The sequence below is a fragment of the Acartia tonsa genome, chromosome 5 (assembly GCF_053477335.1).
Source record: "Acartia tonsa isolate MP-2025a chromosome 5, ASM5347733v1, whole genome shotgun sequence".
Lineage (NCBI taxonomy): Eukaryota > Metazoa > Arthropoda > Copepoda > Calanoida > Acartiidae > Acartia > Acartia tonsa.
The window spans coordinates 45,269,683-45,294,805 of record NC_137264.1 but is presented as its reverse complement, the minus strand read 5'-3'; the positions used below and the strand labels follow the sequence as shown (position 1 = coordinate 45,294,805).

General features: G+C 32.0%; 2 protein-coding genes across 7 annotated transcripts in view; one reads left to right on the top strand and one right to left on the bottom strand.

Annotated features, from left to right (window-relative positions):
* The window catches only part of LOC145319625 (NADP-dependent malic enzyme-like), a 71,558-nt gene extending 47,311 nt beyond the window's left edge, over positions 1 to 24,247 (top strand). For all 5 annotated transcript variants that reach the window (XM_080161890.1, XM_080161891.1, XM_080161893.1 and 2 more), the window contains 13 exons: positions 15,052 to 15,145; positions 15,409 to 15,479; positions 15,847 to 15,898; positions 16,478 to 16,576; positions 17,159 to 17,251; positions 17,495 to 17,574; positions 18,401 to 18,476; positions 18,932 to 19,015; positions 19,471 to 19,566; positions 20,998 to 21,126; positions 22,038 to 22,102; positions 22,769 to 22,841; positions 23,491 to 24,247. In XM_080161890.1, coding sequence (XP_080018016.1) covers positions 15,052 to 15,145; positions 15,409 to 15,479; positions 15,847 to 15,898; positions 16,478 to 16,576; positions 17,159 to 17,251; positions 17,495 to 17,574; positions 18,401 to 18,476; positions 18,932 to 19,015; positions 19,471 to 19,566; positions 20,998 to 21,126; positions 22,038 to 22,102; positions 22,769 to 22,841; positions 23,491 to 23,607 — 1,129 coding nt within the window. In that variant the 3' untranslated portion in view covers positions 23,608 to 24,247. The remainder of the gene's footprint in view (positions 1 to 15,051; positions 15,146 to 15,408; positions 15,480 to 15,846; positions 15,899 to 16,477; positions 16,577 to 17,158; positions 17,252 to 17,494; positions 17,575 to 18,400; positions 18,477 to 18,931; positions 19,016 to 19,470; positions 19,567 to 20,997; positions 21,127 to 22,037; positions 22,103 to 22,768; positions 22,842 to 23,490) is intronic.
* On the bottom strand, positions 464 to 10,663 carry LOC145319628 (uncharacterized). 2 transcript variants are annotated; one of them, XM_080161897.1, is made up of 9 exons: positions 10,540 to 10,663; positions 9,715 to 9,767; positions 8,844 to 8,955; positions 8,092 to 8,133; positions 4,800 to 4,860; positions 3,646 to 3,723; positions 2,455 to 2,540; positions 2,210 to 2,298; positions 464 to 722 (listed from the first exon to the last, which is right to left on the bottom strand). In XM_080161897.1, the coding sequence occupies exons 1-9, from the start codon at positions 10,552 to 10,554 to the stop codon at positions 665 to 667; spliced, it is 594 nt and encodes a 197-aa protein (XP_080018023.1). In that variant the 5' UTR covers positions 10,555 to 10,663; the 3' UTR covers positions 464 to 664. The 2 variants fall into 2 exon arrangements, with proteins under 2 accessions (XP_080018023.1, XP_080018024.1); XM_080161898.1 differs by lacking the exon at positions 8,092 to 8,133.
* Positions 24,248 to 25,123: the final 876 nt, after the last annotated feature.

Genomic DNA, 25,123 nt, shown 5'->3' with positions numbered 1-25,123 from the left:
TTAAGATACCCATTTTAAAAAAATAAAAAGTAAAATAGTTTTTATATCGATACACAATTTTTCAGTATCTATCTGATAGTAATCGGTTTCGAAGCCATACTGTAAAATGAAGTATTAATTTAGATTACTAGGTAGATTCATGTAATATTCAGCTACAAATGTAGATCCTATTAATACTTCAATGTGATGGACTAGTTTCCAAGATTTGTAATAACTTTTTCTTATTTGTTGACTTAACAACTTTGAGGACTTCTTTCAAATTTCCATAGGTTAGAATTCTATAGTTGGGTGTTAAGCACTAATTGAAATCTACAGAAGGGGTAATCATTGGGGATGTACATCAATTTATCTGCTATTGTCCTATCCCTTTAGATCCCTGCTTTTATAGCTAATATACAATGTAGTTTATAATTCTTGACTTAAAAATATTGTATTTAATGAAAAAAAATGAAAAATAAATAGGTTGAGTGATTATTTTATTATACAATTAGTAGATAAATAAATAGCAGATTTATTTGTAAGTTAATTATCACATAGTTAAATGTAAAGTTATGCTTAATTTGAGATTTGGTTAAATTATAATTAATAATTTCAACTGTTAATCTTATATACGATAAATTACAATGCTACATAGTTATAATGCATAAAAAAAATGAGTGAAAAATTAAACCTTCTTTTCTTTTCCCAAAACGTTTTCATAGTTTTCTTGGCATTTTCTAGTCCTAAATCAAAATATATTTTTTTTTTTTTAAAGAAATACTAGCGGCTGCGTTCCTAGCCTCTAGGGACTCTATATTCTAAGGCACAGAGAGGGGCAAGAAAAATAGCTTAGTCATTTGAATAGGCCAAAAACTTAAATCTGAAAATTAATTGTCTGAAACCATCACAGGAGCTCAATCTGTTCAGTAGTTACTGAGATCTTAAGCTTAAGACAAAACCTTTACTATTTTACATAATATGATTATTAATATTTCTAGTGTTAATATCCTAAAAGAAGGTGTATCAACTTTTTTTTTTATAGCTAGCCGGTTCTTTTAGTAAGTAGTAGATGTAAAATTTTTCATAGAATTCAGATATGCAATCGGTTTTTTTGTAGACCTCTTATTTTTTAAGTAATTTAAGTTTAAAAAAAAAAAATTAAGTCGGTTTTAAGGTACTAAAACGCAACAAAATAAAAGAAGAAAATGGCCAGTAAGAACAAAAATAGTAAGATCTTTAATTTGACACCTTACTTTTAAAATTCTGTTGAGTAATTATTGAAAAAATCTTTTTTTTTAACCTCGGTTTAATAAAAACTTTAGACCTAAATATTTTCTCAAACAGACATAAAAAACATGGGTTCATATATACCTTTAGAATCAGAAAAATATTACGAATCCATTGTAAGCAAAATTGAAAAAAAGTAAAAAAATTAAAAATTAAACAAATGGCCAATTGTATTTTTTGTTCAGGCAACACTATCGTCTTCCCTTTTTTACCCCCTCTTTACCCCCTCTTTACCCCCTTCCCATTTTTATACTCAATTCAAGAATTAAGACGTTGCCTGTACAATATAATATGATATTTTCATATAATTCCTTTTATTGTAGTTTATATACTATATTGTAAACTTTTTTTTTCAATTTTGCTTACAATGAATTCGTAATATTTTTCTGATTCTAAAGGTATATATGAACCCATATTTTTTTACCTGTGAAATAATAAAATTAAGTTAAAAGTTTTTATTCTCGTGGGTTTAAAAAAATCGATTTTTTCAATAATTACCTGACAGAATTAAAAAAGTAAGGTGTCAAATTAAAGATCTTACTATTTTTGTTCATAATGGCCATTTTCTTTTCTTTTTTGTTGCATTTTAGTACCTTAAAATCGACTTAATTTTTTTTTTTTAAACTTAAATTACTTAAAAAATAAGAGGTCTACAAAAAAAACCGATTGCATATCTGAATTCTATGAAAAATTTTACATCTACTACTTACTAAAAGAACCGGCTAGCTATAAAAAAAAAGTTGATACACCTTCTTTGTAAGAAAAGTTTTCATGCCAAATATTAGAGTATTTCTTAAATAGTGTTCAAACGTTTCAGCCACTAATTGCAATTAGTAAGGGGTATTTTGTGTATATCATGATTGGGGATGAACACATCAATTAATCAGCTTTTGTCTTATCCCTTTCAATCCCTGAGAATAGTATATGAAAGTGGTAGTTGTACCTTGAAGTTCCTGGTGGCATCCTGTAGTGGGATTGGAAGGTTGTGCTCTTAGAGTGGGTCATTATTTCAGTAGTTGTTCTCAGGGACACCTGAGATAACAAATATATCAAGTATAGATATATAATCCAGATAACTACCTGGATCAAGTGTTGGGGACCTTTTTCGTCCACTTGCAAATTCTTTTTATCATCAAAGCAAGTATAGAAAAAATAATTACAATTAAAACTTAAAAGCAAAGTTGTTACCTTTGGTGCATGGTGTACTGGGTTGTTATCAACCTCATCTTTAGGATTCCAGATAGTATCCACTGCAAGCTTGCTTGGGCTGAATCCTAGTTATAAGAAATTATGATTACTTATTTGTTAGCTTTCAAACTTTGGGGACCTTTGTTAAAGCGTGATTGGTTGGTCAATGATGTTTAAAAGGGGTATAGTAAAGGGGGCAATAGAACCTAAAAATGTTTAAAACCCTCCCCCCACTCCTCATAACTGGTCATATACCATGTCGATTTAACTATCCCTTAAGATCCTGCTACGCCATAAACCATAAACCATGAGGATGCATTTTTTCTTTGTTAACAGTTTCGCTAATTAAAGACAAAATAGTCATTATTAATACTTTAAAGTACTAAACTAAAACTTTGTTTTTTTTTTAAATTATGTATTCACAAGGATATAAAGGGATAAGTCAATGACCGAAAATTGATGTACATTTCCAATGATGATGCACAAAATTCCATTTCTGTTGATTACATTTAGTGGTTCCAACGTTTGGAATCAGATTTTCCAAAGTTCCCAAAGTTATTAAGCCAACAATTAAGGATACATTGGGGACTAGTTTAATAAACAACCTTCATTCTCACATAAACGACTCCTTAAATAGTGGATGTAAATATTCTTTTTTTCTCCCAGATGTAGTCATTTTTTCCCTGAGCATGGGAAAAAACGTGAGAAAAAAATATGTTTTAGTATAAAGAAATGTTCTATCGGTTTCAAACCATTTCCATTCGATAGATCTTCCCGACTTTGAAAAAACTGTCAGACCGATTTTTGAAATTCAATATGTGAAGATATTTCAGTTTGAATTTTTTGTTTTGAAAATATTATTTTACATGTATTGATGCCATCTTGGATTATGATAATTTTTTTTGTTAGAAGATTTTTTTACAAAATTTTTTAAAAAATAAATCTTTGAACTTAAATTGACCAATAATTCAAAGATTTTTTCTATTTAATTTGGAAGATTTTTGTTTTTGTTTTAAATTTTAAAGTTTACCTCGGGGAAAAAAATGACTACCTCGGGAAAAAAAAAAATTTAAAACCAAAATTAAACCAAATTTTAGCATAAAAATGAGTTTTTGTTTAAATGAGAATGATATTCCTATCCAGTTTTTTGTTTAGGAATACCCCAGTTCCCTTCCTCCTTGATTTATTTACCTTCTTTGCTGAATGGATAACTTGAAACCTTGTCATTTTGTTCCGGAAATTTCCAGTTCTTTTTCAACTTCGTATTTGCTGAATACAGTTTTAAATCAAACATTGTAAAATTAATAGAACTTATAGAACATTGCAGAACGCCTCAGTTTTGGAGGGCTTACTTAAACCATAACCTTACTAAAACGGGTGGAGAGTTGTGATGTCCTAAGAATATATAAAGAACGTGTCCTAACTTTTGTGATTTTATTTGAACCCATTCGTAACGAGCTCCCAAAGTTCAAAGTTTTGATTCAACGGGGTTCAACAAAATAGATTTTTTTCAATAATTACCCAACAGAATTCAAAAAGTAAGGTGACATATTAAAGATCTTAGGTACTATTTTTGTTCATTTAGCAATTTTTCTTCTTTTTTTTGTTGCGTTTTAGTACCTTTAAACCAACATAATTTTTTTAAAAACTTAAATTACTTCAAAATAAGAGGTCTACAAAGAAAACCGATTGCATATCTAAATTCTATGGATTATTTTACATCTACTACTTACTAAAAGCACCGACTAGCTATTTTTTTTAATCACAAAAGTTAGGACACGTTATTTACAAATTTTGCTTTTACTTAAAAAAAAGAATTCTCCTCTTTTCCCTAACATACAGTTAAGGAAAAATTAAATCTAGAAGGTAAACTAACGTTTCATTATACAATTTAGAAAAAAAAACGATTAAACAAAAATTTGCCAAATTTTCATCATAAATCTTCAATAATTAATGAATATGTAAGACTACATTTCTAAGCAAATGCTTTGACAATTGTTTTATTTTTCATGCAAGAGAGGGACATTCATTTAACTTATATTAGCAACATGTGCAAATAATTTTAAAGCATTTTTTGCACTCAAGTTTGCAACGTTTTTAAATAGGTTAAGTCTGGAGGCTAGGAATATAAATTTAGTGATGACTTAATAAGACACTTTTTAAAACGTCATTAAGTTTGTACATTTTGAAGTTAGCTACTTAATATTTTAGTTTTCAATTAAAAAAGCTATTAAAAGTGTAAAATTTTCTGTAACACGATGCTTTACATGATTTTTTAGTACGGCTGAGAACCGGTTCTAATCCAGCGGATATTAGACGGTTTCGAAGTCATACTGGGATCTAACCTGGTAATCTGGATGCATATTGTTGTTGTAGCTGCCCGGATTTGGGGGGCCATTCAACTTTCTGAATAGAAAAATATTATTAATAAATTATCACGAAACCTCGAGATGGGGAGGACTCTATATTACGTATGTAGGTACCCAAAATTTTAGAATCGCGCCATCTTGTCCAATGGCTTTAAACTTTAGGGTACTTTTATTGAATGTTGATTGGTTGGTTAATTAAGTTGACACTAATTGTAATCAACAGAAGGGGTTCTTATGTGTATCATCATTGGATATATACTCCTTTCTATAGTCCATTGTCTTATCCCTTTAGATCCCTAATAAATTGATAAATACCAAATATATGTGGTAGAGGTTATCTACCACACTTTTGAAACCCTTTTTTTGCTGCTTGACTTGAAATTGCTAAAACCAAACTTCCCTCTCTATTTAAGTGTTGTCTTAAATCAAACCAAATGAAAATCTTATATTTCATTTTGTTTATTTTTAAGCTGATATCAAAAATAGTTTTAAAATGTATATTTAAAAGTACATTGTGACTAAACTCTGCTAGAAAGTTACAGAGCTGACATTTAAACTTCTGTTAATATATATTTATATATACCAGGGATCTCCAGGGATAAGACAATGGACTATAAATTAGTATACATTCCCAATGATGATACACAATATTACCCCGTCTGTAGATTACAATTAATCAAAATTCAAAGTCTCCATATTGTTTTAACAGAATAGCAAAACTTTATTATAAAAGTTTAGGGACTAGTGTTATTAACAGCACAATGCCCCCTCCCTCCTGATATATACACATACATTATATTTATGCATGTATATTTATTTACATCATTTTAAGAAGCGCAGCTTCTATAATTTAAGGTTAGTTCTTATGTATGTCTGCCTTTCCAAAATTAAATAAATTTGACTTTGATTTTAAATTTTTGATTTTGTATTTCGGCTGTGTTAACACTTTTCTTACTATGCGGTATCAATGAACATATTTAATTTTCCTTTTTTTCTTCCAAAATTTTTAATTCATATTTTTTACATATCCTATTATATAAAGTAGTAAGCGTTTTTTGTCTGTCCCGAAGGATCTCGCTAACCGCTGAACCTATATTGTTCTCCTTTACAGTGAAGCTTCTTATAGGTCCTGGAAAGGTTTTAAACTATTTTTGGAGATGATGTCTTCATCCCCCTCCCCCCCAAAAAATATATATTTTCAACTCTATTGAAACTCGAATTTAAAATGGGATGAGGTCGACTTTTCCCCCTCCTACCAGTGCCCCTAGAGGCTTCTAGGGGCGAAGCCGCTAGTTCTTTTAAAAAGTAGTAGGGATTTTTTTTATTAAAATCTTAAGAACTCTATAACTAATAAATCGATTTGGTTCTCTTATGGGTAAGCTAAACATAGTTTAGTGATGAATTTATTCTATTCTATTATCAGATTCAAGTTAAATATTTTTATATCTTTTCTCTGCCCCTCGAATACAGAGCTCCTAGAGGCGTTACTGCTAGTACGAAATAAGTTTTTATTTTATTTTTTAGAAAGTCACTCCATGATCCTATATTGCTTAAACAAAATTTGCACCAATTATAAACCTTTCCTTATATATACACAATACACATCCAGGGATATAAAAGGATAAGAGAATGATCGCTAAATTGGTATACATCCCCAATGATACTACACAAAAATATCCCTTCTGTAGATTACTCTAAGTGGTGAAAATGTTTAAACACTCATTTTAACAATCAAAATTTATTAATAGTCCCCTAAGTTGTTAAACTAATAAATAAAAAAAAACATTATTATTAAACTTTGGGGACTAGTATATTAAACAGCCCAGTATCCCCTTCTTGCCTGATATAATATAGACTTCATCTTCTCTTTGATTAAACATCTTGTGATGATATAATGATTACTTTAAACAAGGATGACGACATCCATAAAAGCGTAGCTCAAAATCTGAATGAAAGACAATCGAACAATAACTATTGTTGATTGTCAGTACTTAATAAGCAAACTTCAAAAATTTCTAAGTCTAAACGAAATTGTACATAAAGTTACAAAATTGCGTAAACACAGGATACAGTAAAATACTTTTTTTTATAGATGCCTCGCTTATTATATTGTACCTTCTTGTCCTAAGAATTATTAAAAGCGAAGCTTTTCTATAATTATTGTCGGTCCGTCCGTCCGTCCGTAACGGTTAGCTTTTTTCGTTAATTTAGGAATGTTAAAATTGTCCTATCGATTTCAAACTTTGCATGGTGATTCCTGTAGTAGTTAGGTACGATTTAGAAAGCGTAGCAACTCTATAATCATTACCAAAATGTCCGTACGTCCATTTTAAACATTTTGATTTTTTTTTTTACTTTTTTAACAACAAATTTTTATGTGATCTAATTTTCCGATTGATCAAGCAGTATCTAACAAATTTACTTACAATTTTGCTTTGACTCTTATACATTTATATTCTGATTATTCAGTTCTGACACTATACAAGTGTTAATGTTCGTGTGTCCTATCGTTTCTGTGCTTCTCTTTTTTTATGGATGTTGTCATCCTTGTTATTCCAAAATCAGATGAAAAGGGTAATTGTATAAAAAGTTTTTGTCAAAAAAATTATTCAACACTTTTTATAATGCCTTTGGATTCGTCCATCGCTTTTATAAATGCTTTTTAACCCCTTCTCTTATAACGTATTAACTACAGATTACAGAATTAGGAAAAGATTGATTTTCTACCAATGTCATACCCCTTTCTCTACGTAATATTAATGATTTCTCATAATTATCATAAATATTAATTTACTAAACATATGGTGAAATTAAGACTAAAAATAATTTAGATTTGGTGAAAATCCATTAATTAATCAACTTGTACTATTTAAATTGCTATAAATATCATATCTAGGAGCTCTTTATCCGAAGGGACAGAAATTCCGGGACCTATATGAAGCTTCCATAAAATGGAGAACTCAATCAGAACAGTAGTTATTGAAATATTAAGCTTAAGACAAAAAAAAACTTACTAATTTATATAATAGGATTAGTTGCTACGGCCCTAGTTCCTAGAGAAGGCGGGGTAGGTCAGGAAAACAGCCTAAAACCACTTAAATACAATTATAAAGCTTTCCTGAAAAGTTTGATTTCTTCAGAACAGCAGTTTCCTAGATCTTCAGCTTCAGAAAAAAAAACATTACTTCTTTAAGAATAGAAAGATAAATAATTATTTATCACTTTTAGAGTAGCTATGCTAGCATTAAAATGGCGAAGTAAAATATACCTTAATATTTCTTGTTACTGTAGTTTTTGTTGTTAATTCGCTCTAAAATTAAAACATCTTGTATAAGGAAAGTAAGTAACATATGTAAGCTTTTTCTATAATTAGGGTCCGTCCGTACGTCAGTAACGGTTAGCTCTTTTCATTAATTTAGACATGTTAGAATCGTAAATATACCTCTTTAAAACTTTGCATGGTGATTCCTATAAGAGTTAGGTATGATTTTGAAAGTTTTGCAACTCTGTACTTATATTCTGCTAATTAAGTTGTGACACTCTACAAGTGTTAATGTTCTTTTGTCCCCTTGTTTCAGAGCTTCGCTTTTATGGATGTTGTCATCCTTGTTCAATTTAATTATCAAAATTTAAAAGCTGTAGGAAGTTGTAACTTTTTTTTACTGCCTTGCACATTTATAAATTGAGGGAGAGGAGGAGACACTGCTGAAAATTGCACTGTTTCCCAAAGTTTTTTAGCCACGTTATCTCATTCGTGGCTCAAAAACTTCAGAAGGGTGTACACCAATTTATCGTTAATTAACTTATCCCTTAAGATTTCTGATATTAGTTAAATATTAGTTTTACACAGGGATCTAAAGGGATAAGACAATGGATGATAAATTGATGTACATCTCCAATAATGATACACTAAATTACCCCTTCTATAGATTAGGGTATCGAATGAGAAAACTCTATTATAAAACTTTGGGGACCAATGTAATAAACAGGCCAATGTCCACTTCCTTCCTGGGTTATTACCTGTGGATTTGTCTTATAAACTGTTGTTTGTGACAAGATAACAGATTGATCCGCCGTTCCATCCTCGTTTCGTTCTTGTTCGTTTTCTTCCACATTTTCTTCAGATTCTTCTGTGTGTAATTATTGTTTATTCTGATACTAGCGGCTTCAACCATTGCCTCTTGGGAGGTTAGTAAAATAGCTGAAAACTATCTTAAGGCATTTTAAAAACCTTTACTGAAAAGTATATAAAATATGGACAAGCAACATTCCGAGATCTTTAGCTTCAGACAGAAAAATACAAGAATAGGACATAATAAATTTTATTTGATTTAATAACCAACCTATCATTAATGCATAATAATTTAATATAAATTCGTTTTAGAGTCTAGGGACGAAACACTAGTTTTCTATTAAGTTTTGTAATATTAATACTAACGGTCTCAGTCTTCGAAGTGTTAGGAAAGATCAGAAAAATGGATTAAAACCATTCCATTACTAATCTAACAATAAAATAGCCTAAAACCACACAATTACATATGCAAAGCTTCTCTAAAATACAGTAAATCGGTAAAGTGATTTGCAAGATTTTAAGCTACAGAAAAAATCCTTAGCTATTTTATAGAATAAGATTTAATTTTGTAGTTAAATACGTTACTAAAGTCAAATTGTCTAAAATAAAATAGTTATTTATCGCATCGTATCATAGACAATTTTCCACAGATATCAAAATGACAAATTATTAGTTTAATTCCTGTTTTGTTGACTAACAACTATTGGTGAAAAAATGTATGTAATTAGACGTTATACATAATTTTTCAGTTTGATGAAAACCGGTTCTAATCCACCGGATATTAATCGGTTTGGAAACGTTATTGGAATAAACATTCCTTGGGAGCTTGTTTCTTCTTCAGACGATTGGCTTTCAAACTCTACATGCTTCTCCTAAAGTATTTAATTCATTCGCTTTTTCTTCCGTCATCAATTTACATAAAAGGACAGAGATTTTCTACAGCTTTTATTGACAAAATAAAATATTTTCTTACAACATAATTCTAGTACCTTTTTTGCTGCGCCTTTTATTAGCTTGTTTATTTTTCACCTCCTCAATCTTAAATGTCATAAATGGAAAGAATAATTAGAAGAACAAACATACATTTGGGTTATAGAGTAGATTGCTCTGTGTATGAGTCAAACTAATGCAGTTTTCTTATTCGCTGGCTTAACAACTTTGGGGACTTTAGCGGATTTTGATTGGTTGGTTAAAGGTTTGATAAGTTGAGTTTCAACAACAAATTTTCAATCTACATAAGGGGTAATTTTGTGTATTTAAAATTGGGAATGTACATTAATTAATCGGCCATTGTTTTATCCCCTTAGATCCCTGTGAATACAAACAAAATGAGTCATACTAATGTTAATCTCGTCATCTTTGTTGAATCAATTCTTTGCAGTCAAAAAGTAAAAAATCAGCATGTTTTAAATGGACGTACGTACTTCTGGTAAAGATTTAAGAGTTGCTATGCTTTCTATATAGTAACTAATTGTTATAGGAATCATCATTAAAGTTTGAAATAAATAGGACAACTGTAACATATCTATATTAACTAATAGAGCTAACCTTTACGGACCGACGGGCGACCTAAATTATAGAAAAGCTTCGCTTTTAAAAAGAATAGCATTTCTGAATGTATGAGTCATACTAATATTATTTCACCTGTGTTGAATTCATCCTTAGCTGATAGCTTCACTTTTTCTGACTAATACTTGATTCTAATTCTGCTCGCTGTATTTATCTACCTATGCTTACCCAGGGAGGGAGGGAGGGGACATAGCGCTGTATTTATCTACCTATGCTTACCCAGGGAGGGAGGGGACATAGCGCTGTATTTATCTACCTATGCTTACCCAGGGAGGGAGGGGACATAGCGCTGTATTTATCTACCTAGGCTTACCCAGGGAGGGAGGGGACATAGCGCTGTATTTATCTACCTATGCTTACCCAGGGAGGGAGGGGACATAGCGCTGTATTTATCTACCTATGCTTACCCAGGGAGGGAGGGAGGGGACATAGCGCTGTATTTATCTACCTATGCTTACCCAGGGAGGGAGGGAGGGGACATAGCGCTGTATTTATCTACATAGGTTTACCGCTCTTTTCTAGCTTAATGGGGTGTTCTTACAAATAAGCCACGATTAAAAAACTTATTATGAAATACTGTTTTTTTATAAATGAAATACAAATATTTTTTTCCAGTATGGCTTCGAAACCGATTAATGTCTACTGAATTAGAACAGGTTTATAGCCATACTGAAAAATCATGTATTGCAACGTATAACAGATTATTGTTTTTAATTTTATAATTTTTAATTTTAACATACGCGGTAAGCTATCTATAATAATAATAATAATAATGTATTTCGAAATTCTGAATTGGTACAATATAGCATATTTTAATAATATAGTCCAGCGACTATTAAGGGAGTGGCACTCAGGTTAGTGAGGGTCAGTCCCTTATTACGTTACAATATGATATACTATAATATTTTACAAAATAACAAGATAATAATAATGGAATAGGTATATTTGAAAATCAGTTTTTGTATGCATATTTGTTCCCCAGAATTCCTACAGTATACGTCGTAAGGGAGGACAAGAATTTGTCCACCCTCAATCACGCTCAGTGATTGTGACCCCGTAGGGGCCGACGGCTGTATTTGTTAGTTCACTCGTATGTCTGTCCTTATCCTGAGAAAGCCCCGATGAGGCTGACCCAAGCATCAAAGAAAGATACGAGATCCTTGGTGTGGGGGGGATTATCCCGGGGGGACCACGGGAGCCCCGAGGGCGTTATAATACGATGCGATAAATAAAGATTGACCATTTTTAAACTTACCAGAATATTATGTCAATGACGTTTTTAGGCATAATACACACAACTTAATTAAATTGCTTTTAGTTGATTTTAAAAAATAAATTAGCTCTTTTTCCTTATGTTTATTTGTTACATTCAACCAACACTCGCTTAACATTTCATCTCTTACTCCGGCGTTCTCTTTTTTTTCTCCCCTTTCTCAGGGGGAATAAAAGTCTGCGTTAAAGTTCAACTTTTATTAAGGGATAAATATTTTTGACTATATCAACAAGTTTATTTACAATTTTTTGTATTAAAACACATACATTTAAAAAGAATGGTTGGCGTTTTATTAGTATTATTTGTGATAATTTTGTTAAATTTTGAGTATGCTTTTTTTTAGTTGCAACTTATCAACTGCAGTATGGGGTGTTTGTTGTTTAAAAACGGCACCTCGTACATTTATTCTAAAAATTTTCACGGATTTTTCTGGAATGTTTTTATGATGCAGATCTAAAAATAAAGCTGCATGTTTGTTTTGGGAGTAGGAACATTTCAGGGATCTTAAGGGATAAGACAACGGACAATAGATTTATGTTCAACCCCAATTGCGATAAACAAATTATTCCTTCTGTAGATTAAAATTATTATTCATAAAAAAATACACACCGAAAGTTTGATAATGTACAATGCACCAAAAGCCTTTAAACCTTCAAATAGTAAAACGTGTTTATAAATCTTTGGAGACCAGTGCAATTTTCAGTCTAATATCTCCTTACTCCCTGGTAAATTCAAACAAGGATGATTTATTCCAAAACTAGTATCCTATGATATAAAGTTTTTTCTGTGACTTAAGACTTTGATAACTACTAAACTAATATGTTTCGTCTTTACTGTTAAGCTTCTCATAGGCCCATTGAACGTTTGTAACTATTTTGAGGGAGGGTACCACCACCCTTCCAAGAGAAATCGCCACTAGTGGAAATATTTTGGTAAACTGCTGATCTTAACATAAATTGAAAAAGAAACATGTAGTGCACCTAGAGTCCCCTAGGGGCGTATCCGTTAGTACAACTATAAAATTACAATGGTTTATATTAATGAATTCTTAAAAGTAACCATCTAGTTGATATTCTATTGAAAACTATGTACGATAAGGTTAAAAAAAGTCAAATTTTAATATGCATTTCCGATGGACAGACGTCTTTTCAATAACTTTGCTCTAAAAATTAGATACGCTATGTAATGTAGGTGTATGAGTAATTTAAATTTGGGGCAAATACATGAATCTTAATATGCTTTTTGAAACCTGCTAAAAATACAAAACTTTACTATGATTCATTCTTATATGTAGCGCATCTGCTCTGTGAGTAGTGAATGTATGTACGAAACAATAGCTATAAATACAGTTTATAGAAGAGATGGGACAATGGGCTGTTTATTACACTAGTCCCCAAAGTTTTATAATAACATTTCTCATTCGTTGGCTTAATTTTTTTGGTTGGTACATTAAGTTGAGTGTTTAAACTTTCCACCACTATTTGTACTGAAGGAGTATTTTTGTTTAACATCATTGGGGATGTACAATAATTTATCAGTCATTGTCTTATCCCTTTAGATCCATGGAAGCATACACACTTGCTCTTTTATCTGCTGAAATGCTTGGACATATGTTGTCAGAAATTGAAAGATGTGTATACAGTAAAATACACATAGGTACCAGGGATCTAAAGGGATGAGACAATGACTGATAAATTGATGTAAATTCTCAATTATGATGCACAAAATTACCCTTCCTGTAGACAAAAATTAGTGGTTGAACACTTTTCTAAATGAACCAACCAATCAAAGTAGTTATGCCAAAAAATAAGAAATATTAAGGGACTAGTGTAATAAACAGCCCAATGTCCCCTCCCTTTCTCCCTGGTAGAATACACATAGGTACACGGGTAGACGGTTCAGATTTACTTTCAATAATTGTACAGAAATATTGTAATTGTACAATTTGCTGTGATATAGAAGACTCTAATTGACACATGCTACCAATGACAGAATTGTACACTGTAACAGTTTTAGAGATATATTCCAGGATGGCTTCGAAATCTATTTATATCCGCTGGATTAGAACCGGTTCTAAGCCATACCGTATCGTATTATATCCAGTTTCCTTCAACATCTCGACTTGGGGTTACTAGTTTAGATCTTCTAATTGTACATTTTTATAACCGCGGAAAGCTGTTTATAATACGAAATGATAATAATTGAAATCAAATGTTTGCACCAAAGACCTAATGGGATAATGAACAAATACTGAAAATTACATCAATACACCTTAAAATACATATTTATGTGTGCAACTGAAGTTGCAATAAAAAGACACCTTTCTCATCCAAAATAACAGATTAAGGGGGAATTTTTGCAGATACATAGCCTCTCTAGAAGTCTTTTCTTTTTAAATATTCTTTAACTTTTTTCTCCAATTTTGTTTGCGTTACATTTTTATCCTCTAAAATTACTACCTGTTAACAGCTATACTAAATAATCATGTATAGCATCGCATTACAGACAATTTTCTATAAATGATAAAATAAAAATTAATACCAGTTTGGTTCATTCTTGCCTTCGGTACCTTGGGCTAACAAAACTAGTTTTAATCTTATAAGGTCTATAATACGATGTAATCAATCAACTATTTTACAAAGGGGCAGGTAGTTTTCGTATTATTCCGTGAAAAGTGTGTGTTTTAAGACTTTAAAATAGGAGTTGAACTATAAAATTTTGGTATGGCAGTTACTCTAATATGGTCAATATAATAGAACTGTGAAAACGGCGTCAAAACCGCCGCTGCCGCCGAAAACCGGTTAAACTTATTTTATGCAGCTCATCTCTGCATAGACCTATGGATATTATTATCCTTGAAGTTTGCGTCCATAATATAAATAATTTGCTGATACTGTCAAATTCCAAATAGTTTTTGCACTATCTTTCAGATATACAAGTACGTGTTTGTTAGGATTACCTCTTAACCTATTCATTAATTTAAACCTTAAAATTGATGATTAATATACTTCAATCTAAATAGTTCAAAAGTGGTTTTTCAGTACAAGAATGTACATATACTATTGATTCATTCAATCTAGTGATTGTTTAGATCTTTTGCTGCATAATAACGGAAAGACATATTTTTCTCGACACTTTTTAACCCCTTTAGCCTCTGGGTAGGCTCAAGCCTTGTGGGGCACTATCTAAAATGGTTACTATCCCTCTAATATCTCTACATTACCTAGCATAGAATATGCCATATGAGGGAAACTGCTGCTTAAATTTTCATAAAGAAATTTTTACTAAAATGCACTTAAATAATTTAATTATAGGCAAGAACTGTTGGACGATATCGACTATATTGGTCTGAAGCACAAGAGAGTCACTGGAGATGAATATGATGCTTTCATTGATGAATTTATGCAGGTTTGTACTACCCAGGATTAATTCACCCTTGTTCTTCTTATTCGTTAGCATAACAACTTTGGGGAATTTAGTGAATTTTAATTGACTGGTTTATTAAGTAGAATATCCAAATGTTTCAACCGCTAATTGTAATCTACAGATGGAGCAATTTTGTGCATCATCATTTGGAATGTACATCAATTTATCGCCTATTAACTTATCCCTTTAGATCCCTGCCTAAAAGGCCTGCGCTATTCTCAAAAACTAATCTTGTTCTATTTTAGGCTGTAGTGAAGAGGTATGGACAGAATACACTCATCCAGTTTGAAGACTTTGGAAACCACAATGCATTTAGGTAGGCTTAGCTAGTGCCGGGCAAAATTGTCCTTGTTTTACAACTAGTGGCTACTCCTCTTAGGAGCCTTTAGGGGCACTTGGGGAGGGGGGATTTGTTTCGATGACCCTATTTTTATTTTACATTTAAAAAAAAATAAGATTATTTTTTTAAAAATATTTATTATTTTGGGGGGGAGGTGGTTTAGACCCTCCCCAAAATAGACATAAACCTTTCCAGGACCTATTAAAGCTACCCTGTAATGGAGAACCACATTAGTTCAGTGAGAATCTTCGGTACAAACAAATAGATAGACAATCATCCTGTTACTTTATTATAAGGATAAAGGAATTTTGATATAAACATTAAAGAATTATCTTATTTACAGGTTTTTGGAGAAATACAGAAATCAGTATTGCACATTCAACGACGACATCCAGGTTGGCATTTTTATTTTCAGTTTTCTACAAATATAAAAGTATACAATCATCTCGGGGCTAACAAAACTAGTTTTACTTTATGTTTGTAAACTTTAGGGACAAGGGACAGTGATTCTGACAAACAATAATAAGGGAAATTTTTCCTACTCCACCTTCATCCCCCCCTCCCCCTTTCTTACCCACTTCCCTTAAGTTACAGTACAAAACATGCTTTACCGCCAAGATGTGTAACACAAAATATCTGGCCGTTCTGAAGGCCACTAATACCTAGCTGTCACAGCTGTTTATGTTTAATCTATTTAGGGAACAGCTTCTTTAGCGGTTGCTAGTATACAGGCTGCTCTGAAGGCCAATAACACCTAGCTGTTACAGCTGTTTATGTTTGATTTATTTAGGGAACGGCTTCTGTAGCGGTTGCTGGTGTTCTAGCCGCTTTGAAGGCCATTCAAATCAAGCGGTAACAGCTGTTTATGTTAGATTTATTTAGGGAACAGCTTAAATAGCGATTGCTGATGTACGGGCCGCTCTGAAGGCCGCTAATATCCAGCTGTCACAGCTGTTTATGTTTAATTTATTTAGGGAACAGCTTCTGTGGCGGTTGCCGGTGTACTAGCCGCTCTAAAGGCCACCAACACGAAGCTGTCGGATCATACATTCCTTTTCCAAGGAGCTGGAGAGGTAAAACATTCTCTTATAGGATATATTTTATGGCAAGCTCCTAACTTGAATATGTAAATGATTGTCATAGTTTTGATTTTTAAAGATCTGCATAATGAATTGAAACGAAGTGTATTTGATTTTAAGTCGTAATATTTTTAATGGAAATTCTGCTTTTTGTAGCTCTGGAGTTATTAAGAATATTAATTTACCTTGTATAGGTAAATGTCTACAAAATGTTTTGCATTTAATAAAAATATCATATCCAGAATCTTTCTTTTAAATATTCCGTAGTTTTTTATTTTACAAGAGGCCTCTAGTAGCACTTTAAATGTTTGTTTTTTATTTCAAATATATAACTTGAGAAATAATTTCTATGTTGAGTTCAAGTCTCTACGCGAAAATTAGATTTTTTTGTGATTTTTCTTGGGAGGGTAGTGGTACCCTCCCCCAAAATAGTTAAAAACCTTCCCAGTACCTGTGATAAGCTACCCTGTTAAGGAGAATCCGATCGGTTCAGCGGTTAGCGAGATCCTTCGGTACAGACACACAGATACACAATCAGACAAACATCCTGTTAATGATTAATGGTTTTGCTTGTAGGCCTCCATTGGTATTGCCAACCTTATTGCCATGGCAATGGAGAAGAGAGAGGGCATCCCATTCGAGGAGGCAATCAAGAAGATCTGGCTCAAGGTACGGTTTTCGTTAATAAGAAATTTGAAACCGATTATAATCCGGTTCTAAGCCCTACTGAAAAATCATGTAAAGCATTGAATGAGACAAATTTTCATGAATACCTTTTAAAATTAAATCATAGAATTAATACCAGTTTTGTTATCTGATCTAACAAAACTGGTTTTAATATTAATTTTTTTACTTTAATATCCATGGAAAGCTGTCTATAATTTTTATATGTTTTTAATTTGAATGTTTTAGGATTCTCGTGGATTGATTGTGAAGGACAGACCCGAGGGTGGTATTTCTGAGCACAAGGCTCCATTTGCTCACCCTCACAAGTAAGATACAAACCTACTGTTACTCTATAATTCACTTTGTCTGTCCGTCCGTCCGTCTGTGAGTCAGTTTGATTGTTAAGGACAGACCCGAGGGTGGTATTTCTTAGCACAAAGCTCCATTTGCTCACCCTCACAAGTAAGATACATCAGAAATTTATAGGGATAACACAATGGCCGATAAATTGATGTTCATCCCCACTAATGAAAATTATACCTTCTGTAGATTACAATTAGTGGTTGAAACGTTTGAACACTCAACTAAAAGAATCAACCATTCAAAATATATACATTATACAAGTCCCCAAAGCTGCTAATCCAGCGAATATGATAATTACACTGATATCAAAAGTTTTATAAAAAAGTTCTCTTATTCGTTGTCTCCAAACTTTGGTTTAAACTAAAGGTATCCAGGCTTTTCAACTAATTATTTTGATTACATAGCAGTAATTTTGTCATTAGGGATGTACATCAATTTATCGTCCATTGACTTATCCTTTAAGTTCCCTTTTTTTATAAAGGGAGGAGTAGGTTGCGGGTAAATTCCGTAAAGGTGTGAGTTTTAAGGCTTAAAAACAGTAGTAGAACGATAATATTCACTAAATATGTATATTACTTATTGAAAAGACCTTTCCTACTCCTATCTTAATACTTTTTTACAACCATACCATTTTTTTAACTCTTTATAGCCCATCGAAATAAAGAGCTTTAATATTTAAATAAATAGACTGTACTTTGCTTCTTTGGACAAATTCTTTTTTGTTTACATATTGTTATTAGATTTGTTGATGTAATATATTTTTTTCTTTAAATTTTTATCTAATTTTAGAACAATGAAGGAGCTGAATGAAATAGTAAAGGAGTTGAAGCCATCTGTGCTTATTGGCGCAGCCGCCGTACCCAAGGTAGGCTTTTGTATCCAGGGAGGGAGGGGACTGGTCCCCAAAGTTTTATAATAACGTTTTCTTATTAGTTAGCTTAACAACTTTGGGAATTTTATTGAGTTTTAAATGGTTGGTTTATTAGGTTGATTGTCCAAACGTTTCAATCACTAATTGTAATCTACAGTATGTGTTATTTTGATAATCATCTTTGGGTGTGTACATCAATTTATCGGCCATTGTCTTATCCCTTTAGATAACTGGTAATAGCAGAGGCTTATAATATAAAGGGAGTAGTAGATTTCGCAATATTGCGTAAAATTGTGAGCAAGCTTCCAGTCTAACTGTTCTTAATGTTGACCAAACGCATAGTGTAATTAAACGCATATTTGAAAACAGTTTGACCTAATAAGCGCATTTGACTGGAATCTTTACAACTTTACGGAAATTTGCAAGAGCTGCAATTCCCTTTACCATAGGTATTCACTGAAGAAATCCTGAAAGACATGGCAACCTTCAATGAGAAGCCAATCATCTTTGCCCTCTCTAATCCTACTTCTAAGGTAATTTTGATATTTTACATTAGTCTCCAAAGTTTTGTAATAACATTTTCTTTTTAGTTGGCTTCATAACTTTTGAGTTTTTTATTGATTGGTTAGTTTCGAGTTAAGTGTAATTTAATCAAGGGGTACTTTTGTGTATTATCATAGTAGGGATGTACATCATTTTATTGGCCATTGTATATCCCTTTAGATCCTTGTTAATAATTTTATTTCCAGTATGGCTTCGAAACCGAATAAAATCCGTTGGATTAGTACCAGTTCTCAGCCACACTGATATATCATGTATAGCATCGTATTACAGACGATTTTTTACGAATATTAAGATAAATATCACACAAAAAATAATAACAGTTTTGCTACCCGGGCAAAATAAACTTGTTTTAATCTTATTATTTTTTATTTTAATATCCGCGGAAAGCTGTCAATAATACGATGCGTTAAATAACCATTTCTAGGCTGAATGTACCGCAGAAGAGGCGTACACCCATACAGATGGAAGAGCTGTCTTCGCCTCGGGTTCACCCTTCCCTGTCTTTGAAGGTTTCGGCAAGGTAATAGTTTATCTTGTTATCATAGTTTAAGAGACAATAGGCTGCGAATTTGACAAAATACCAGCTTGATTGTGGATTTTTTATGCGTTTTTGATAGACTAGCGGAAAAATTAATTTATAGAGTAGGTGTACATTAGTTTAGAATTTAATAAAAAAAGTCAGTGTTCTATCATATTATGAAAAATATAGTAAAACAAGGATGACAACATCCATAAAAGCGAAGCACTGAAATGGTAGGACAAACAGACATAACACTTGTATAGTGTCAGAACTGAATAATCAGAATATAAATGTATAAGATTCGAAGCAAAATTGTAAGTAACTGCTTGATACAGGATAATGTTTATGTACATACTTACATTTTTAGGACTTGATTATAGAGTTGCTTCGCTTAAAATATTGTACTTTGTTGTTCTAGGAATCATTACACCAAAAATCAGATCAAACGGATAATTAGATCACATAAAGATTTGTTGTTAAAAAAGTAAAAAAAATCAACATATTTAAAATGAACGTACGATCATTCTGGTAATGATTATAGAGTTGCTACGATTTCTAAATCGTACCTAACTACTACAGGAATTATCATGCAAAGTTTGAAATCGATAGGACAATTTTAACATGCCTAAATTAATTAATAAAAGCTATCTATCTCGGACGGACGGACGGACCGACTCTAATTATAGAAAAGCAATAGAGTGGGAAGGTTTACCTAAATGGTTCCACCCCGCGTGGACCCTGTTCCTAATTTTTAATTGGGTTTTTGAATATCAGACATTAGTTTCGTAAATATTAACACATCGAAGTCGATACTAAAGAGCAGAAAGCAATTTTCTAGCAGACGAAAAAAGTCCCCAAAACTGGATCCAGGTAGTTGTATGGGTTATACATCTATACTTCTTACATTTTTAAAAGCGAAGCTTTTCTACAAATAGGGTCGGTCCGTCCGTCCGTAACGGATAGCTTTTTTCGTTAATTTAAGCATTTTAGAATTGTCCTATTGATTTCAAACTTTGCATGGTAATTCCTTTAGTAGTTAGGTACGATTTAGAAAGCGTAGCAACTCTTTAATCAGTACCAAAATGTCCGTACGTCCATTTTAAACATGTTGATTTTTATTCTTTTTTAACAACAAATTTTTATGTGATTTAATCATCCGATTGATCTAAATTTTTGGTATATTGATTCCTGGGACAACAAAGTATAATGTTATAAGCGAAGCAACTATATAATCAAGTCCTAAAATTGTAAGTATGTCCATAAACATTATCTTGTATCAAGCAGTATTTCACCAAATTTGTTTACAATTTTGCTTCGACTCTTATATTTTTTTATTCTGATTATGCAGTTCTGACACTAAGTGTTAATGTCCGTTTGTCCTACCGTTTCAGTGCTTCGCTTTTATGGATGTTGTAATCCTTGATTATTTAGAGATACGAACCTGGACAGGGTAACAACGCGTACATCTTCCCTGGTGTAGGTCTGGGAGTTATCGCCACAGGAATCTATCATATCAGTGACAAGGTCTTCCTCACCTCTGCTGAGGCTCTGGCTGACTTGGTAAGTTTTGTCGATAAACGATCAGAGAGAGAGGGGACAATGGGCTGTTTTATGATAACGTTTTCTTATTCGTTGGCATAACAACTTTGTGGACTTTAGTTAATCTTTTAGGTTGGGTGTTCAAACGTTTCAACCACTAATTTTAATCTAGTGAAGGGATAATTTTGTGTGTCATCATTGGGGATGTACAATGTACATCAATTTTTCGGCCATTGTCTTATCCCTTTAAATCCCTGGAGCACAATGCTTATCTATAATGCTAATTTTCTGTTTGTTTAATGGTAGGCAATGGAGTATTCCTAAATAAAAAACTGGATAGGAATATCATTCTCATTAAACATTCTCATTTTTATGCTAAAATGTGGTTCAATTTTGGTTTTTAATTTTCATTTTTTCCCCTAGGTAATTATGTTTTCTTTTAGTAATTAATACAAATTCTAAAAATGTTACCTCAGGGAAAAAAATGACTACCTCAGGGAAATAAATGACTACCTCAGGGGAATAAATTATACCTCAGGGAAATAAATTATACCTCAGGGAAATAAATGACTACCTCAGGGAGAAAAAAAGAATATTTACATCCACTATTTAAGGGGTCGTTTATGTCAGAATGCATTTATATGGATTCAATAAATTAGGTCATGGAAACAACAACAATTCTTGTAAGTCATTAAAGGGTGGGGTTTCAGCAAACATCTCAATGTAGCCTAAAACTAAAACAGACAAACACCTAGAGTTCTGAAAAATCTGCCTTAGAGCCAACGAATTCATGAATATAGCTACTGAAATATCTGCCTTATTTAAAGCTTGATTAATTTTAGCAAACGGTCATTGGATTTTTTTGTTTAAAACTGTTTTTCTTCTTTAAATGACTACGAAATGAGTTAATATATGTTTTTGTTCTTGTTTAGGTTACTGATGAAGATTTGGCCGTTGGTCGTCTTTACCCACCCCTGTCGGAAATTAGAGAAATCAGGTAAAAAAAATTGCAGTATGGCTTTAAAACCGATTAATATATTTGCAGGAATAGAAACACATATATAAAACTTAATACCTTAAAACTGTTTTAAGTCTTTTAATTTTTCTTTTTAATATCCGCGGAAGGCTGTCTATGATACGATGCAAAAAAAAAATTTAACTATAAGAAAATGTTATTTTTATTTTTTTATTGAAGTTTTTTATCTAGGCTTTATGTGGAATTTTGATTTTAAATTTATCTAATAAATAAGATATAACTTTTTTGTTTTATATTAATTTTAGACCATAAAGTCTGTCTTATGTCTTATGTCTGTCTCTCTTTCTCTCTTTTTTTTCTTTTTTTTATTCATTCTCTCTGTCTGTCTGTCTGTCTGTCTGTCTGTCTGTCTGTCTCTCTCTCTCTCTCTCTCTTTCTCTCTCTTTCTCTCTCTCTCCCTCCCTCCCTCTCTTTCTCTCTCTCTCCCTCCCTCCCTCTCTGTCTCTCTCTTTCTCTCTCTCTCCCTCCCTCCCTCTCTGTCTCTCATGAATTAATTATTTTAGTGTGAAGATTGCCGTGAAGATCGCGGAGGAAGCATATGAGGAAGGAACTCCCTCTCTCTCTCTCTCTCTCTCTCTCTCTCTCTCTCTCTCTTTCTCTCTCTCTCTCATGAATTAATTATTTTAGTGTGAAGATTGCCGTGAAGATCGCGGAGGAAGCATATGAGGAAGGAACTGCTTCCACTTATCCAGAACCCAAGGTAATCAGGGAGGGAGGGGACATTGGGCACTTTAATACGGGGTGCTGCCACTTTTACCACTAGCAAAAATACAACCACTGTGTTTTTGACAAAAAGTGGGTGTGTTTTTGTCAATTTTGATTGTAGCTGTATTTTTGGCAATATTTTTTTATCCACTGTCAAAATTACACCTTTACTATGTCATAAACACAGTTTTACTGTCATTTTCACACCCATGAAATTCAATGAGGCTGTCAAATTCACAGTTTTGATGAATACACTAGTTTTATTATTATTATTATTGTCTTATTCGTTAGCTTAACAACCTTAGGGACTTTTATTGAATTTTGTTTGGTTGGTACATTAAGTTGAGTGTTGAGTTTTAATCACTAACAGCATTCTTCAGCAGGGGTAATTTTACTTATCTTCATTGGGTATGTGCATTGTACATTAATTAATCAGAAAAAAGAAGGCATAAAGTTTTTATCTTTTCAACCAATTAAAATATATAATGCCTGGGTCTCCAGAAAGTAGTAAAGTTTTTTCTCTGTTGCTTAAGATTTCCATAACTATAAAACCTTTAAGGATATTAGCTTGGTTTTAAGCAATTATAAAGGAATAGTTTTAGGTTAATTTTCTGACAGTGGTACATATGCATTTATTTTTTTAGGATAAGGAACAGTTTATCCGTAGCACGCTGTACAACTACAACTACAGTGGAAGCACCGCCCTGCCAACACAGTACGCCTGGCCAGCTGACGTGTCCAAGCCCAGGGATGAAAACTAAACCTATAGAGTGGCTGCGCTACTTCCAATATAAGATATAGATTAATCTTCTAAACATAAGAATTAAACATCTGAATAATAACACAATTAAGTTTTTTAACATTTGAAAAGACAGAATTTTTTCTTCTGATCCTTTCATATCCTTTCCAGTACGGCTTCGAAACCGATTTATATCCGCTGGATTCAAACCGGTTCTAAGCCATACTGAAAATCATATGTAGCATCGTATTATAGACAATTTTCCACGAATATTGATATAAAAAAAGAATTAATACCAGTTTTTAACAGCCCGGGCCCCTCGGAGCCAACAAAACTGGTTTTAATCTCATAATTTTAATATCTGCGGAAAGCTGTATATAATACGATGCAATGAATTACTATTAAATCATAGATGGAATGTTTTAATTCTATATATAACTAAGATAATATTATATTTTATTCTAAGATTCCCCTAGTTTTTGACAAAAGATTAATGTCTTTTCCTGTAAATTTTATTTTATGTATTTTAAATGCTGATAATTAATTTAATATGTAAATTTTAATCTAAATGTTATAATTATAATGTTAAATTTCTAGTTGTAATTTATTAATATGTATTTCTAATGCTGATAAAATTTTTAAATCATGTTTGTTAATAAATATTTAAGTAAATAAGTTTTTTTTTCAAATCTTTATCTTTTATATTTTTTCTTATATGTTGTTTTGTTTTAGTGGTGTTTTCATCCTCTTTTAAAAGCGAAGCTATTCTATAAATAGGGTTGTTCCGTCCGTAACGATAAGCTCTTTTCATTAATTTAGACATTATCCTATCGATTTTAAACTTTGCCGGGTGATTCCTATAACAGTATAACGTTTTAGAAAGATTAGCAACTCTATAATCGTTACCAGAAAGTCTGTACGTCCATTTGAATATGCTGAATTCTAACTTATTTGACAACATTTTATTGCATTATATAATTAACCTATAACACATGAGTATTGGAATAATTATTCTTAGAACTACAAGCAAAGCATCTTTATAATCAAGTCCTAAACATGTAAGTATGTCCATAGACCGAAACCAATTTTTTAGCAAGTTTATACAAGTCTCTATATCTTTCAATTAGTATTCTGCCTTTTAAGTTTTGACACTAAACAATAGTTATTGTTCGTTTGTTCTTCCATCTGATTTTAGAGCATCGCTTTCACGGATGTTGTCATCCTTGCTTTTCTTTTTGCAAGCGTTCCTGTTTTCGAGATCTTAGAAAATTAATTCCTAAGGGATAATCAATGGAAGATAGATTGATGTACATCCCCAATAATGAAATCAAAACAACCCCTATAGGTTTTAATTATTGGTGGAAAAGTTTGAACGCTGTCAGTTGAACCAACCAATCAATATTTAACAATAGCCGTCAATTTTTCTAAGCCAACGAATAAGATAACGTGTTTATAAATAATAATTTACAGTCCCTTCATGTATAGAAAGGACCCAGAGAGAAAGAGAAAATGGGCTGTTTAATAAACTAGTCCCTAAG